The sequence below is a fragment of the Mus pahari genome, chromosome 12, assembly GCF_900095145.1.
Source record: "Mus pahari chromosome 12, PAHARI_EIJ_v1.1, whole genome shotgun sequence".
In the NCBI taxonomy this organism is placed as follows: domain Eukaryota; kingdom Metazoa; phylum Chordata; class Mammalia; order Rodentia; family Muridae; genus Mus; species Mus pahari.
Genome location: NC_034601.1, coordinates 79,479,297 through 79,496,549, shown reverse-complemented (window position 1 = coordinate 79,496,549; position 17,253 = coordinate 79,479,297). Strand labels below are relative to the sequence as shown.

Genomic DNA, 17,253 nt, shown 5'->3' with positions numbered 1-17,253 from the left:
AATTTGAACACAGAATGAGATTTAGAACTCTTGGGCTTAACCATGTTTAACATCATAAAAAGGCATGGCATCACGTTGTTTTGTTTTGTTTGTTTTGTTTTGTTTTGTTTTAAGCATATAAAGATGGAGCCCCAAACTTGGGACTTTCATCGTCATGCAATGACACATTCCTAGGAAGCTCCAAAAGCCACTTGATGTTTTGTCGTGGGTGCCCTGGGAAATATTTCAAGTACCTTCAAGTACACTCGCCCCATTTAGAAAACATAGTCATAACCGCCAGCACCTCAGCATACTGGAAGACACTCTTTGCACCTAGTTGTCATCCTTCAGTATTTGAAAATGGATCCACATTTAGGTAATGCCACCAGCCCTCCTCAGAGGCACAGCATTGTACACATACCATGGTGCTGTTATCTGCCATAGTGTGTGAGTCAAAGCTTAAGACTTAGATTTAGGAATGCATGGTTATGCATTCACTTAAACACTCCTTACTCTTAAAGGGGCACTGTGATCCCCATAGGCCAAAATGTAACTAGATTCATGTATGCACGAAACCCATCCCTTTTAAAGAGCACACAACAATTAGCAGAGCTGACAGCCACTCATGAGGAACTCAGGGCCACAAGCCTGCCTGCGTGACTGGCAAAGAGAAGCATTTTAACATGGGGATACATTTCCACGTTGCATGTTACAGAATCCTATAGATGCTACTTCAAAGTACCATAAGTGAGCCACGGATTCTTTAAGAATCCTGCAGAATCCAATTTCTCTCTAACAATGAGAGGGAAAATTCCATTTCTTTCCTAAAGGTTGCACATTTGAAATGTACCAAAATTTCTTGCAATGGCATCAGAACATGGAGACCAGTAACTATCCTACTATTAAGTGAACCAGTTTTATTCATTCATTTTGCAGCAGACAAAATATCTTGGTCATTGTTCTCTGGGACATGTTTACACTGAAAACGAAGTGTAGGCACGAGTTCCTTTAGTTAGAATATAGCCAGCAGAAAGAAACTCACATATACTGACTAATAAGGGCTGCAGGCAATAACTCTTATGCTGTGGCTTAATGCTCCCATGGTCCTTTGTATTATTACGTTCATGTTAGATATAAAGGTATTACTGCTTGGAGAGTGTAGTAGTCAGATTGCTTAGGCTACGCTGAGTAACATGTATTTTACAGCTATACAGAAGGGATGGAAGCCTAAGGTCGAGCTGGCACTGCTTTGCATGCTAGTTGCTGGTAACAACCATTCAGAACAAGTTTCCCACAATAGGTGACAGTCACATCCATGTCCCTTCTGCCTAGGTCTATAGGTTCAGTCTTCTGAGTTTTTCCATGAGGCTATGGCATTCCAAGAGAACCACATGGGGATACCCTTTCTCTGTCTTGCTTTTCATCTGAAAGTGGAATATCATACTGTCTCACATTTTCCTTTGGCTGTACTCACAAGAGTTTTCCTGGCAGAGGAGGTCTATGTAAACCCAGGTAAGGAGGAACCTAGATATGAGGAAGAACACAATGGGAGGGGGCTTTGTTTGTTTGTTTGTTTGTTTTTAACCAATTTGAAAAAAACCATCTAGAATGTTCTAAAAACCTAGAGGAAAGCAATGGGTCAGAAGCCAACTTAATTCTTGACCCTGCATTCCCAAGCACTTGGAATGCAGTGTCTCACCTACTCATCCTCAGCTTTCAATAGCTCAAGAACAGGTCAATGACTAGATCTGTTTAATCTTAAGTTTAAAAATAAGTGCACAGCTTTTTTAAAAAAATTATTCTCACTTTAAGAAATATTTATCACTTGTTCACCAAAGGATCAATACGATGACAGTCCTTCACAAACTTCTAAATGAGTTCAGTTTCCTTTTCTTTGCACCAATGATATGGCTTTTCAAATCTGATTAATTTTTTATTTTTTTAAGTCTGAGAGAGAACTCAAGGGCCTGATGTCTACCAGGAAGGAGTTCTATCACTGAGCTATATTTCTATGTGTTTCATGCTAGCAGTAACCATATTTCTGTTATGTGCTCAAGGCTTGGCAAAACGTTACACAGAAAGTCATTTCATGGATGGGTGGGTGGATTGGATGGATGGATGGATGGATGGATGGTTGGATGGAGAGATGGATGAATGGATGGATGGTTGAATGGAGAGATGGATGGATGGATGAATGGTTGGATAGATGGATAGATGAATGGATGGATGGATGGAGAATGGAGAATGTGACTTTCTTTTGAGGCAGATCATGTCATTGTTTCTGTATGGCTTTAGAAACAGTCTAAAATAAGTTGAAGTTGATTTTTTCAAAAAATTCCATTTACTATTCCTACTTTTACTTTTCTTCTCATTTAACCAACACAAAGAAGGCCCTCTCTCTCCAATGCAAGAACTTCATGTTTCTGCCTATAGCCACTTATGTCTTTGACCCTTTTCATTGGTAAGGTGCACTCCTAAATTTGCATGAATCATCTTCTTATTGTAGAACATGTTCTATTTCCTCAACTTTAATGCTGAAAAATTGAGAAGTACACATACAATTTGAGCTATTAGCCTCCAGAAGTGGCACTATAGCCTCTCCCTAGAAAATATAGTGTGGTTTTCTCACGATAAGTTCTTCAGAGAACAGAGTCTCTGCCAGCAGGTACAAGCTACTCAATGTGCATTTGTGGAATAAGTGAATTTTAAGATACACTACTCTTGTAATCTTTTCACATTCTGGGCTCATGTAATTACAAGGGCTTCTTTTATGAATTAACTCAATTTAGATCAACTTTCCAAATCCCCACTTAAAGGGAAAAAAAGCACCTTGAGGTGTTCATACAGAGCCAGCAAACATTTATATGGAACGTTCCCCAGAAAGCTCATAGGAAATTAAGCCAACATGAGCAAACGCTGATTTCCCCAGGGAAGTGTCCTTGTCCTTCTACAGAGAAATGGTCTCTAAACCTACATTGTTAAAATAGCCCATTTCCAGTGCTCCAATGTGACAGTCAAAAGAAATTAAGAAAAGCTGCGTGCCCGAAGCTGCCTCTTTCTCAGTTCTGCACTTGTAAATGGAAGCAATTTTCAAGACATTATGCCCTGTTCAAATAGGAAGAGTCGCTATAATCTTAAAAGACTGAAGGGTACCTATGTCATTATTTCCTTCTTTCTCCTCCTCACCCTTTCTCTTCATCCTTCTCAGAGTTAAAAATGGAAACTCTGGTAATTTTTAAATATTACTCTCTGAGGTTGTGATTTCCTATCACGTGCTGCGCATCTCTAAGACCCCCATATAGGAGCCTAGGCATAAGGCTGTCATTTACAAGGAGTAGCTGAATTCCCTTTGCCTAGGGACTAATAGGTTAGATTTGATCCCTCTTGGGGATGCAAGACTCAGTGGACTTTCCAGCACCACAGCGCAAAGTTGAGGGGCTACATGTGTGCGTGCATGGTGTAAATTGTGTGTGTGTTTTGTGTGTGTGTGTGTGTGTGTGTGCGCGCGCGCGCGCGCGCTCTCGCATGTGAGCACGAGTGTGTGTGAGTGTGTGTATGTGTGTGTGTCCGCGAGCGCGTGCGCGAGTATGCGCGCTCCTGAGTGTATCTGGCTGGGTTAGTGGGGTTGGCTGGGGCGGGCAGTAAATAAAGGGTGGGGCCAAGAGGGGAGGAGGGAAAGCCGGACTGTGAAAGAAGCAAAAGCACGGGTTGTATCACAGTAAACCTGCTGGAGCTCATCCTGTTTGGTCAGAGCGCTGCACCAACTCCCCCAGTTCCCTCTCTCCTTGGGTGTCTTCTTCCCTCCTTTTCTCTCTTTTCCTCACTGCACCCTGAACCCTCTACCCACTCCCCCAACCATCACTTCTGCATCTGACCAGAGGACGAATGAGTGAGACGTTCCAGCAAATCGAGGTAGCAACTTTCCTCAGCTGGTCTCTGGGCTCCAGGAGCGAAATCCTGCTGAATCTTGGAGGTATGCAGCCCATGGAGGAGGAGGAGGACGAGCAGTGATGGGCTAACGACCCGTGCAAGAAGCCCCAAGCAGCTCAGTCTCCAAAGCCCGCTTCACGCTTGTTCCCTCCACCTCGCTCTCCTGAGAGCAGAGAGCGCGCGGCGGTGTGCAGACTCGGAACATCCAGGGAGGATGAGGCGGGGACCCAGCCCAAGTTGGGTGCATCTTGCGGGCGTGAGGCCACGACTGTGTTTCGGCATGAATTAAGAAGCTTGAAAGATGGAGCGCGGCACAGTTCTCATCCAACCCGGGCTCTGGACCAGGGACACCAGCTGGACACTCCTCTATTTCCTGTGCTACATCCTCCCTCAGACCTCCCCTCAAGTGCTCAGGATCGGTGAGTGAGCCCGCGGAAGCGCTCCGAGCCTTGAGCTCCAGGGGTCGCGGTCGCTCCCTGTAGCCGGGCGAAGGCTCAGCGCGCCCCGGGCAAGGCAGCGCGCGCTGGTGCGGGGATGGGAGTTGGGGAGAAGGGGGTCACTGAGCATCTAAAGCTTCACAAGAAAGTGGGAGTCGGTTACTGCTTCCCTCCTGACAGGTACCAGCTTTCCCGGAATGTATGGTTGGCGGGTTTTTTCAATCTGAGATCCAAGAATCCTAGCCATAGTGCGGGGATCCAGGCTCAACTGGGTTGGCTCCTACTCTACCATCAAGTCACGCGCGCACCGCGCACCTTTGACCACTTGACTTGGGCGATTGGAGGCGGGGTGAAATCTCTCTTCCAGGTGCCTAAGTGGATGTGCATCAGTCCACTAGTCCGGATTACAGAAAAGCATGTCAGAACCTTAACAATAGAATCTCCGAACCATTAGAGCCATGGGAATATCACACAGCATGTTAGCGCAAAGCCTTCAAGTTTTTACCTCTAAATTGCGTTCTTTTGTATGGAGTCTGGAAAGTCTGAAGGTGTGCACTAGCGAGCTTGAGAGTGCAGTGAGCTGGGACGATGGTCAGTGAATACTGAAGTTTCCTTTCCCTGCCCAATCTTACCCACCTGCTTACCACTCGATGTCTTCTAATCCCCAAACCAGACAACTTCCTGGAAAGGTTAGGCATAGACCTCCAAAGAGATTAAAAAGAGACTACTAGAACACTAAAGACAGAAATCCTGAGGTGTCACAAACAGAACCAAAGGCCAGCATTACTAACAGAGTGGTCATTGTGGTCTCATGTAGATTGCCAAATTTGGTCAGTGGAGGTCTCGGCTTTGGGCACTAACAAACCCCTAAGGTTTTTTCTTTTTTTCCTTTAAACTACTGTGGGTTCTGTATTTTAATTTTCGGCTTCCTTGTAAGTTCCTATTATTATAGATGGTCTCGGGGAGAGTCATAGGTGACCTGTGGACTACTGACAGGTCTCCTGGCTTCTCCCCTCTCTCACTTAGGGGGAAAAAAAAATGACTTCAAGGTTTCCAATCTAGACTCTTTCTAAGAATTGACTGAGTGGCCTGAGTGTGCTGGCACCTTGTGCAGCAGTTCACAGTGAGGTTCCAAGCCGTTCGTCCATGTCCCTGAGTAACTACAGTAATACTGATCTTCAACTAGTGAGACGCTCAGAAAGATTCGGAACCTACAGCTTGCTTATTTACTTTCGCACTGAATATGTCCCCTCCCCTCCAAAAAAAACCAAAAAACAAAAACAAAACCAAACAAACAAAAAAAAAAACAACTTACTCTTTAAAGGGCATTTTCTCTAGGCACATAAAGTATAGTTTTTAATGGAAAGGAAAAATCCCAAATACTAACTTTACATGTGTCTTCTAGAGTATGGAGGAATATGCATTTAGTAGATAGCTTAGACTCTATAGTGATAGACTTCCAAACAGTTTTTAAAGAATCACAGTTTATTAAATAAAACCATCTTTGCCCAAGATAAATTCAAGACTGGACTTGGAATGAGGTCAAATGTGCTTCATTTAGCAAAAACAATAATGTGTAGAACACAAAGTAATGAAAATGTGTAACAGTTTCCAGGGGTTATCAACTTCATAGGTATTTTGCTTTTATGTTATACATCTTGAAAATGGCAAACTTGGATTAGAAACAGCCTTGCCAAGTCCTAAACAATCACAATCGGCCATTTGAAAATTGTTTTCAAAACAAAAACAACCAACATCCCTCTCTGGCCTTATGATACTTGCCACAAAAATAATTGAATTTCTTTCCTTTAAATATAAGCTACAGTGCGTGAAGAAACATTGCACGTGCTGGTGTTTATATGTGGCACACAGCTGGAGTTTATATGCAGCACATACGTCTCCCCTCTGTGTGACCTGTTGTTAGCCTGGACACTAACAGTCTGCATGTAGGGACCCACAGGTAGCTTTTAAATGAAAAACTTCATCGCCATGGAAACCAGCGTTATCTCAGAGGGAACCTGCCTTTTACAGTGAGTCTCCTGTCAGTCAAGCCTAGTGCTGAATTCAAAATATCAAAGGAATAGGGAAGTAAACAAAACTCTGTGTGTGAGAAGGAGAATAGAAATTGTATTCATTTTCATCTCTTGTTCTCTTAACAATCTGCCAAGTTCCCAATCAACCAACAAACAGGGACTCTGGATTATCAACGTGAATCCTTGCTCAATAACTTGAAATATCTTAAAGTTCAAGATAAAAGCCAGACACTTATAATTGCCTTTATATGGAAAAGGCAGCCAAATGGTGTTTTATAGCTTTTTTGGAGTATCTGCTTAAACTTTAGCAACTGAGGAAAGTGCAAATGTAGAATAAACTTCACACATGGGATCTTAGAAGTTACTGAGAATGAATACATGTCAGGCTCCAGCATGTGTGCCTGGTGAATATGTCTTGGAATATAACTGTATCAGTAATAATCTTATATAAAGCTGGAAAACCACAAAGGGAATCCCATGGAGTGTGGTACCCTACATGTCACTACTGCATCAAAGAACTGTTCCAGTCACTTACAGAGGAGAAATGTAAAATGACTCTGAAATATATATGCTTGCTGGAGTCAGTTCTGGATTTTTGTATATGCCTGTATATATCAGAAAGCAGTTAACCATCATATATGTTTAGTTAACCTGTGAGCCACACCATTATCAGCATCCTCTTAAGTGTCCAAATGTAGTATTCTGTCGTTAGTGGGGGGAAATACCAGATGTGTGCAGGCATGAAGGCGAAGAGTCCTTTCTATTAATAACAGAAACCGTTATTTACCGATATGCCTAGTCTATCCTTTCAGCAGTCGTGAATATGATGGGAAAGTATAAGACTAAGGGTGGCCAAGCTTCCAAAACAGAACTTGGTGGAACATGTATAGGCTCGGATCTCACATCACTTACTGGGTGTGTGTCTCAGTGAGAGTTAGCCACTCTCAGCAGGCCTTTGTAATTGTATCTGAGAAGTCAAGTCAAAACTAACAGGACCTTTGATGTCACATTAATAAGATTAATAGGAACAGAGCATGAAATAGCATATGAAGGGTCTTAAAGGAGTAGCTGGGTTCAGTTGCACTGTTTGTTGTTGTGTGCTTTTAACTTAATTTTATTATTGACATTTTCTTTATGATCCCAGGTTTAAATTTTAATGAGCTTTGCTTTTCTAAAACATTTAGTACTTCCAAGCCTGAATCCCTCACCTGGAACTATCAGCATTGGCATCTGCCTCTCATGTCTCACACAGGATGGTCAAATACCAATTCTGAAGCTTACAACAAAGCAGTTATGTTACATAGCAATCCAGGTCATTAAATATCCCACATAAAGAGGGAAATGTGCCTATTTATATGAAGAGGCAGTAATCTATAGTGGAAATCCTGTATCCCTTCTAAGAGGTCCAGTTTATTTTATGCCAATTGTTTTATGTCTGTAGCATCATTTTAAAAAGCCCTTAACAGGACAATACCCAAAGTTCCCACTTGGGTCTGTATTGTCTGTATTTCCAACGCTGTGAAGTTCAGTACAAACATGAGATATTTAAAATTATCCTAGTATGGGGGAGGCAGGCAAATGGTAGAGATAAATAAAAACATGTGGCTTTGTGCCTTAAGCCCTTGACTCTTTTGAATTAATATTCTTCACGCAACACATACCCAATGAACTGTGATACAACCATAAGTGAAACAGATAGGCAAACATAGCCCTTGACGCTTACACTGTGGTCATTTAAAGTATGCTATTATTTTAGCTTTTATTAAACTCTTTTAAATGTTCAAACATTATTTTTGTCCATTCATGGTACTGCCAATGATGTGCCATTATTTTGTAGATGAGAAGGACCGCATTAAGGCCTGCAAATACGTAGAGTATAAGCGGTTCATGCTGCCAAAGTTGGAAAAGGAACCTAGAGGGGAGATATTCCTGTGTTAAAAGACTTGCTTGGGTTAAACAGATTCACAATTCTAGAGACACTGGCACTTTGGGAAGCATGTTGGCCCTCACACTAACTTGAAATCCCCAACTAGCCCTGGAAAGAACCTTGAAGGTCTATTTCAGTGCAAAATAACAGTGGAGTTCTTCCTAGCTAGTTCTAACGCACTCCTGCAATCAGTAGATGACTTGCCTTACTTTACTTTTAGCTCTGCATCATCTGGTGTTTCAAATTGACTTTGTAAGCCTGATGTTTATACCATGTACCTCTCAACTTTGGCTTCTTTTCTGCGGTTTGTGATGTCTTGTTTTCATTGAGAAACACTGTGGTTTGGTGACTCTCACTAAATTATATCTCTAATTGTTAGAAATGTGTGACGAGGAAGGTGGCCCTTCTGGCATTTAGTTTTAAGTATCTCGCATTAAACTCTAATATAATATTTATGGGTCTGTGTGTGCTCCTACATATCTGCATATACCATGCTGTAATCAAATGATGGACGTGTGGACTGTTTCTGTGAGTTGTTTGGAGATGACGAAGAATGAATAGGGCTTATATTTTATGTTGTTAGCAACAAGGAAACATGTTCCCTTTAGGAAACATTCAACAAATGTAATCAAGTTGGAGAGGAAATGCATACGTATGCCTAGAAAACAGTTTTTTTTTTTTTTTTTTTTTTTTTTTAGCCCATTGCATGGTTGATTGAAGTGGATCTGAACAAGAGTATCAGACACAAATGGTAGCTTTCCTGCAGCGTTCCACATTTTCCATATTCTTATTCCTATCAGCAAAAATATGACCCATATCCCAAAAGTTTGTAAAATCTAATTGTATCAGAAGAGAGAGTGATGAATAAATCCAAGAAGGACATTCAAGTGTCTGACTGTCATTTTAAGACTGGTCTACCACCCGAAGATTCATTACAGACATGCAGATTAGAAGTAAAGGTGAATTGCACTAATGTCTGCACATTGCATATGAGGTTGGGAAACTCAATGAAGAAACTTTCTGTATTAGTGAACAGGACAGGAGGTCTGTAATATAGAATCCTCTCTTTCTCTGATCTAGTGTGTGAAATTGTCCTTGCTAAGGAATCATGGAGTCTATTTGCATATTACATATATGTAATGGCACATTAAAAATACATTGAAATCTTTCAGAAAAATAAAATCACAAAACTGCTTTTCTTCTCTTTAAACTTGAATCAACCCCAATTTTACTGTCAGAAGGTTCTTATTGCATCATGAGTATCATTGTCTCACCAAAATTATGAATCTAGAACATGGTAGACGAAACATTGACCAAAAGAATAAAAACAAAATAAAACCTCAGTCCTTCTAAAACTCAGTTAGAAAGCCCCGCTGCTCCTTGAGTATAATTCACTCTCTGCACTCTTTTATGATGCATTTTTTAGAGAGACTCTAAGGGAGATTTAGAGACTAGCATTCTCTGTGAACTATGACTAAAATCAGATCGTTTAATTTTCAACTTACATATTTACTTACTGAAGTAGGGTAGCATTCTGGGATGACTACATAGCATCTCCCCTTCAGCCATGCGGGCCCTGGGAAATCAAACGTGGTTTGCTTTACTTTGTAGGAAGCGGATGATTAACTGTTACTAATTTGGAGAATGGAATGTCATTATAACTTAATATTTTCATTTAACAATGCAAAGGAGAATGGATTAAAATGAATTATTTAGTATACTGAACAAATTCCAGAACAGTCAATGTTAAGGCAGAACATCCATTTTATTTAATGGCTGATTAAAACTCAATCCGTACAAGGCTTATAATGTACACACATGGACTTCCTAGCTAGGTCAACTGAGAAGGCCTGAAACAATGGTGATCCAGGAGCTCCCTGTGCAACTAACACTCAAGAGTCCCCAAAGCAAAGGATGGTTCTAGAACCAGGGATGACAATCATCTGCACTGAATATAGGCAAAGACTAAAGTTTCCCAAGTGGGGGAAGGCAGGGAGGGAAGAGGTGAGGGTCATTATAGTCCAGAGCAACAAGTCCATAGTGTGGTAGAAAAGGAACCTTGACTATCTGGTCCTCCTTCCCTAGTCCACAGATGGTAAAAAAGCAGACAAATCCTGGCAGAAGGCCTCCCTTCAAACTAGACTACCAATCCTTATCACGAGAGCCAGGATCATGGAAAGCTCAGAACAGTCACACTGCAGACAAGCCTACTGAGACACAATGAGAGAAACACAATGTAAACTAGCAGCTGTATAAGATCCCAGACCAGAAACAGTTGTGAGGTAAAATCTAAGCACTTTGCATAAAAACAAACATTTATTATTTATAATCATTTATAGTGGCACTTTAATCTTGACAAATAAGTAACAGTACTTCATCATGTAAATAACAGGAGGCATTGAGTATATTGGTGTATGTGAGACATTGCTGTAAATGAGAATTCTGTGGGTTATTTACTCAATGTTTTAATAAATTAAAACCTTATTAAGAAGTAAAATACATTAAAACCAGAAGTCTCAAAGCATGTCAGGTCTTCTGGAATTACCTCCTCTCAGTACATAAAGATCTATAAGTAAATCTATTAAGAGAAATAGAAAAAAATCCTTTTCTATATAGTATGCTAAATAGTGTGTGTGTTTTTTAAAGGATCTCCTCTAAATAAAAACAATAGCAGTTACTGTTAGAAAATTATTAACAAAATAAACTTTGTATAAAAACTACTATAGACAAAAATGTCTATATGTCTTCCTGAGAATTCTGCAAATGGTTTATGGAGAATCAGCCATTAACTTCTTGGGTTTCAACATGTGCATGATTTTTTCATACTTAATTAAATGTAATTTAACTATGACTATTGATTTGGGCATTGGAATATACTCTGTTAAAGATGCTTAAGTGCTGATGTCCTTGAATGGAAACTTACAACAATCTGTTTGCAAGAATTCCTTTCTTAGCAAAACAGCTTAAATATGCCTTTAAAAATCGATACTCAATTCCCAGAGCCGATAAAGTATTTCATAATTCAAATTGGAAAAGGATGGTGAAAATCAGGTCTTTTTTTTATTAATGAGAAGTCAATTGCAGCACTGAAGGTTCTTTTACTGTATTGTGTGTAATATGTTCGGAGATATGCACAGGTGTGTGTGTGTGTGTGTGTGTGTGTGTGTGTGTGTGTGTGTGTGTAGGCAAGAGGTCAACTATACTGACTATTACTCAGGCGTCAGCCACCCTTCTTTTATGGTTAGGTTTGTTTGGTTTATGAGATGATTTCTAATTGAAGGCTGCCTATCCAATTAGCATTGGAGATTCAATTGTCTCTGCTTCCCGTGGTCCAGAATGGGGTGCGTGTGCATGCACATGTGTATGTGCACATGTGTGTTCACATATTTTTAGATCCATATATATTCATACATATAGTATATATTCATATATATATAGCCATACCATACTGAGAGAATACTATATATAATATATATACAAGTATATATACTATACATTTATATGTACATATACATACATATATACCCATACTATAAAGAGAGAATTATATATATATCCATTTATATGTATGGATATATATGATACATATATATGTATACACACACATATACCCATAGTATCTATGAAGCATTTTAACAACTGAATTATTTCCTCAGTCCTTTTCTTTTAAATTTTAAACTACTTCTAAAACATTAGACTATAAAACTTGTGAATCTATAAACATGAGTTGCATTCAGACAGCCCTGCTATGTTTATATTGTAAAAGCTGTGACCAGTGGATCTATGAGGAGAGCCATCTCTGAAGTGTAAAGGCAATCTTTACCTTTTTAATCCTCGACAGTTTATGTTCTTTTAGTTCTCAGGATACATTTGGATCCTAAGGTTATTTCTGTACGTGCTCACTGCACTGCCAAGACCCTTTATAAATCATTGTAAACGTTCATCAGCAAAGAATGGTTAATAAAATGAACATACAGCCTTAAAGTATGAAAAAGCCACTAAATATGTAATTTCAAATGAATTATGCATTAAGACAGAAAACACCAGTGGAACAATACAGACATGAGTATAAGACTTCACATTTAGTGATATACAATTTGTTCTTTTAAAAATTATTTATCTTACTTTTTGAGATTTGTATATAATCACTTTCCCCTTTCTTTACTCTTTCTAAACCCTCCCATAGACCCCTCATTGATCTTAAAGTTCATGTTCTCCTTTGTTACTTACATGTATGCATATACATAATATATATACATATTCATAAAAATATAAGTATAGTCTATATTATATATGTTTTTAATACTGACCATTTGATATCGAATAATCAGGTAATATGTTCTTTCCTGGAGAAGACCATTTCTCTTGCTCTCACCACTCAATAGCTGCCTGTATTTCTTTGTACTTATTGAGAACTTACAGTGAATACAGACAGGGAAAATTGGCTCTTTTTGTTAGGACTGTGGATTGGGAATATTTCTTTCACATGGATTCCTGTCATTACTCTTGTCCAATTTAAACATGATTAGATAAAGCAGCCATTCCTCAGATTCTAGGTGATTGAAGCAGTCATTTGCATGCAGATAGGCATCCTGAAAAGTCTGCTGTAATGAGAGTCCTTCCAGCTTTAAGGATTTCTTGCTTGCTTTTGTCATGACATCTTTGAGGAAAGTCACTCCCTGTCCATCAGCTTGAAGGTGGTAGTGAGCAGGCCCATCAGGGCACATTTGCATTTGGTGCCTTTGAGATGAATTGAGACACTGCTGTAGGAAAACAAACAGCTATGCTATGCCTGACATTGATAGTCTCTGAGCCAATTATGTGGAACAGGCATTATTTATCTGTCATTAAACTTAACTAGGCACAAGAGCCCAAAATTCCACTGGGTCATATCAAATTGTTCACTGTCAACTTTAAATGCATATTTATACAAATATCTTTTCTTCTTTCTCCCTATGGAGATTAAAGTTCTCTAAAGATCACACATTCCTCCAGGCTGTACATGAGGCCAGTTTCCTCCAGTTTGATCCCTGTCTTGGTGTTGACATCTAACCGCATTGTGTCCCTGCCCACATCCCTGACTGGACATCAGATGGCCTCACCTTAAAAACGGAGCCTGTGCACCATCTTCCTCTAGCCTTGCCTCTGACCTTCCAATGGTAATGAGCGGTAGAGAGTTGAATTCATCTATTATCACACATTTACCTCATCTCTGAGTGCTTTGTGAAGTAAAACTTCCAAAATTAAATCAGCGATATTTTATGTTGTTAAAACATAGTTGCCTGATGTTTTAAAGAGAAAGCTAATGTGATTAGAGCTACCATCTCTACCAATATCTGTCTCTGTCTTTCTTTCTTTCTCTCTCTGTATATATTTATAAAACTAATAGAGATACTAATGAAGATATAGACAAACGTGTATGATGATTAGCTGTACAACATTTACATTAATATTTAAATGTATAAAATTCAGTCTGCAACCCTTATCACATATATTAATTATGTGCATTGTTATATAATGCTACATATAATAATTATCTGATTTTTATATAATTACATGCATAGTGTGATACATGACATTACATACCTTATTACTATTTTTTATTGTGTAGACTTACATACAAATATTATATATATTCAAATATAAACACATATTTACATTGATAAGCCAGTTGCATTTTGTCCTGTGTTTCAAATATTCTAATTGGTAAACACACACACACACACACACACACACACACACACATACACACACGCACATGCAAGCACCAGTAGTTGCATTTTGAGTAGCTGGGGAAGGAGGTGAAAATGAACACCTTTGCTGTGACTACTAGTGACAGAAGGACAGAGAAAGGAAGCATGGGAAGTCACCAGAGGGTTGCCATGTTGAAGTTTCCTCAGGCTGTGTTTGCATTTGAATTTTGTGTGGCCATCAGAATATCTCTTTGACTTTCCTGAACAGAGACTACACAGGTGCATTTAGAATCCCTCTGAGATGGATTGATCATGCTTTGCTACCTCTGTGGAATGTTTACCATAAGATACACAAGATACCTAATGAGGAAAATACCATATAGAAAAACTGAAAATACACACAAATGTTTTAGATAACCATTTATTCCCATTTACACTTAGTATCTCATTCTTGGCCTCACAAGTATTTAGGAAAGAGAAATGAGATACAGCTAAAATGAGATACAGCTATAGAAATTGTCTCGGATTTCTTAAATATATTCTATATAATATATAAATAAAAACTATGCAAAACTTTTAAATAACTGGAAATAAGAGTATTTAACCAAGTCTTCAACAATTGTAAAGCACCTTTTTGTGTCTAGAATAGGAAACCGAGGCTGCCCACAGTGACCGAAGCTGTATCCTGAGCCATCTTCTTGTCATTTTCTTAATACCTTTATTTTCCTCATAAACTTGTCTGAAAAGTAGGAAAGTTTATTTGTAGATGAATGAAAAATAATTGGCAAACAAAATGCATAAAAATTTCACAATGCAAAGATCTCACCACCAGTCAACACTATTTTAAAATTCAGGACAGTCCCATTAAAATGAAATTGGAACGTGCAGTGAAGCAAATGGATGTGGAAGGTGAGGTAAAGTATTATCTTGTCAGGGCTCATGGTGGAAGAGACTAATCCAGGGACGTGCTATCACCCAGGGGAAACATCAATAGAAGAGACTTAATGGAAATGTGTGTCACTATACATGTCTGTCATCTGTCTTAGTTACTTTACAATTGGTTGTGTCAAAGCACTCAACAGAACAACTTAAGAAAGAAAGGGTTTGATCTGGCTCAGTGGGAAGGTTTAGTCCATCACAGTGGGAAGACTTGGCAGAAGGACCTCCACACACCTACTCACAACCATTCACACTCACCATCAGGAATCAGAACGGGCTAACTTATTCTGCTCAACTGGNTTTCTCCTCTTCATTCTGTCTGGAACTTCAGTCCGTTAATATTGCCACCAACAGTTAGAGTGGATCTTCTCACTCAAGTAATTCAATATAGGAAGAAATTCCTATATTATTGCTTTTGTGCCTGGTGCCTGTAGGGGCCCAAAGAGTGTGTCTGATCCCCTGGAACTGGAGTGACAGATAGTTGTATGCCACCATTTGGATATGAGGAATCAAACACCAGGTTCTATGGAAGAGCAGCTAATGCCTTTAACTGCTGAGACATCTCCCCAGTCTCTTGTCTACAGACATTTACTGCTCTGACCTAAGTGGGGCAACTCAAACATCTGTTCTCCACAGCATAGGCTGAGCATGTGTGTGCACAGAGAACTTTGTCACATACATCACTCATTTTTGTGACAATGCCATAGCACTAGAGTGTCAGAAAGGAAGCCTGACCTGCACTGTGGAAATCTTGTCATCGGATGCCTGCCCTAAAGCCAGCATGAGGAAGAGGAGGGAGGAGGACACTTGACTAACGTGGTCCTTGCAGAAGAAGGAGAGTGTTGAACAATTCCTGGAAAGCATGGGGAAGCAGGTTTGCTCCCGAGTTCCTGCAGGCTGTGCTGTCTTGTTTCATCCGAGGTCAGCCTTCAAATGGATGTTAGAGTTTTTAGTAGCTTTTGACCTTTCCTTGTCCCTTCTGAGGCTGAGGATTTAATTTTGGTTTCTGCCCTCTCTCCACCCTTTTCTTATTCATTTATTCATTCTTATATTTATAGCTACTATTATTCTAAAAATATTTCAGAGGCTCACAGAGGCCAGATACAGATAGTACAATCTGATAAAATGTGCGAACAATCCAAAGGCGAGTGTGAAGATGAAAACAGGAGAGTTTCCCTGGAAAAATAATTCAAGGGCCAGAAAAAAAAAATATATATATATATATATTCACTTTCAAGTAACTGAAGGAAGATGGAAAAACAAGACACATCCCAGAGTTGAGAGAATATTTTGGTGGAAAAAAAATATGGAATTTTAAGGCTAAAAACTATGTGGGACCTTCATTGTATATCAAAATTAAGGGACTCAATATGATACTACAGATAGTAACCATGTGGTAAGTTACCAATGTGTGTCACGTATTTGGTCCTTGAAAATACTAAATGCAAGTTTACAGCAAGACACCAAATGATACTTCCCAAGGTATCATTTCTCCAAAGAATCAGACTACTTCCCTAGGGGCTGCAGCTGTGGCCCAGGCGTGGTCTGCATACCCAGGGGGTGTGGTCTGCACACCTAGGGCGTGGTCTGCACACCCAGGGCATGGTCTGCACACCCACCTCGTACAAGATCCTAGATTTCATTCCAAGCATTTGAGGGAGGGGCTTTTCCCCTGAAACATCTCGTTGTAGATTTTCAGGTATCCTGGTTTGCTCTGACAGCCCACCAGAAGAACCAGAACACTACAGGTCGCCACACCAACCTCTCCTTCAGGTAAACAGCACAAAGCCAAATGCTGACGGAGTGTGTGTTCACACATTGTGAACATCAGAAATAAAGATGGGGAGTTCTGAGAAGCTGAGAATGCCAAATGATGCGTATTGTCTGTACAGATCACTCGTTGTCTGGGTTCAGAGCCCATGCTTGATTCAGAAAATACTTGTCAGCTCACAGTCAACAGACAAATGGGTGCTAGATAGTCATCGATGATGGAAAAGGAGGGGTATAAATATTGTCAAGATGGATAAAAAGCCATTTCAGAAAAAAATAACAGGAAAAATTAGGGTGTAGAGCTCTCTGAGACACGAAATTTAAATATTGTGTGTTCCAAGGAAAAGCAAAGGTAAGTTAGAAGCTGTGTTTCCTGCTGGAGCATAGCTGGCATAGTTTATCAGAGTGAGGTGAGGGTTTTGAGCAGTTAGATGATCTTATAGTAATCTTAAAATAAAGCTCACCACATTGTGGGCTTATTCTTCTCTCCTCCTCCCTCTCCCTCTCCCTCTCCCTCTCCCTCTCCCTCTCCCTCTCCCTCTCCC

The 17,253-nt window shown here is 39.8% G+C and overlaps 1 protein-coding gene across 7 annotated transcripts in view; it reads left to right on the top strand.

Annotated features, from left to right (window-relative positions):
* Window positions 1-3,547: 3,547 nt before the first annotated feature.
* Grik1 (glutamate ionotropic receptor kainate type subunit 1) overlaps window positions 3,548-17,253 on the top strand; it is a 396,194-nt gene continuing 382,488 nt past the window's right edge. For all 7 annotated transcript variants that reach the window (XM_021209775.2, XM_021209772.2, XM_021209773.2 and 4 more), the window contains exon 1: window positions 3,548-4,328. In XM_021209775.2, coding sequence (XP_021065434.1) covers window positions 4,211-4,328 — 118 coding nt within the window. In that variant the 5' untranslated portion in view covers window positions 3,548-4,210. The remainder of the gene's footprint in view (window positions 4,329-17,253) is intronic.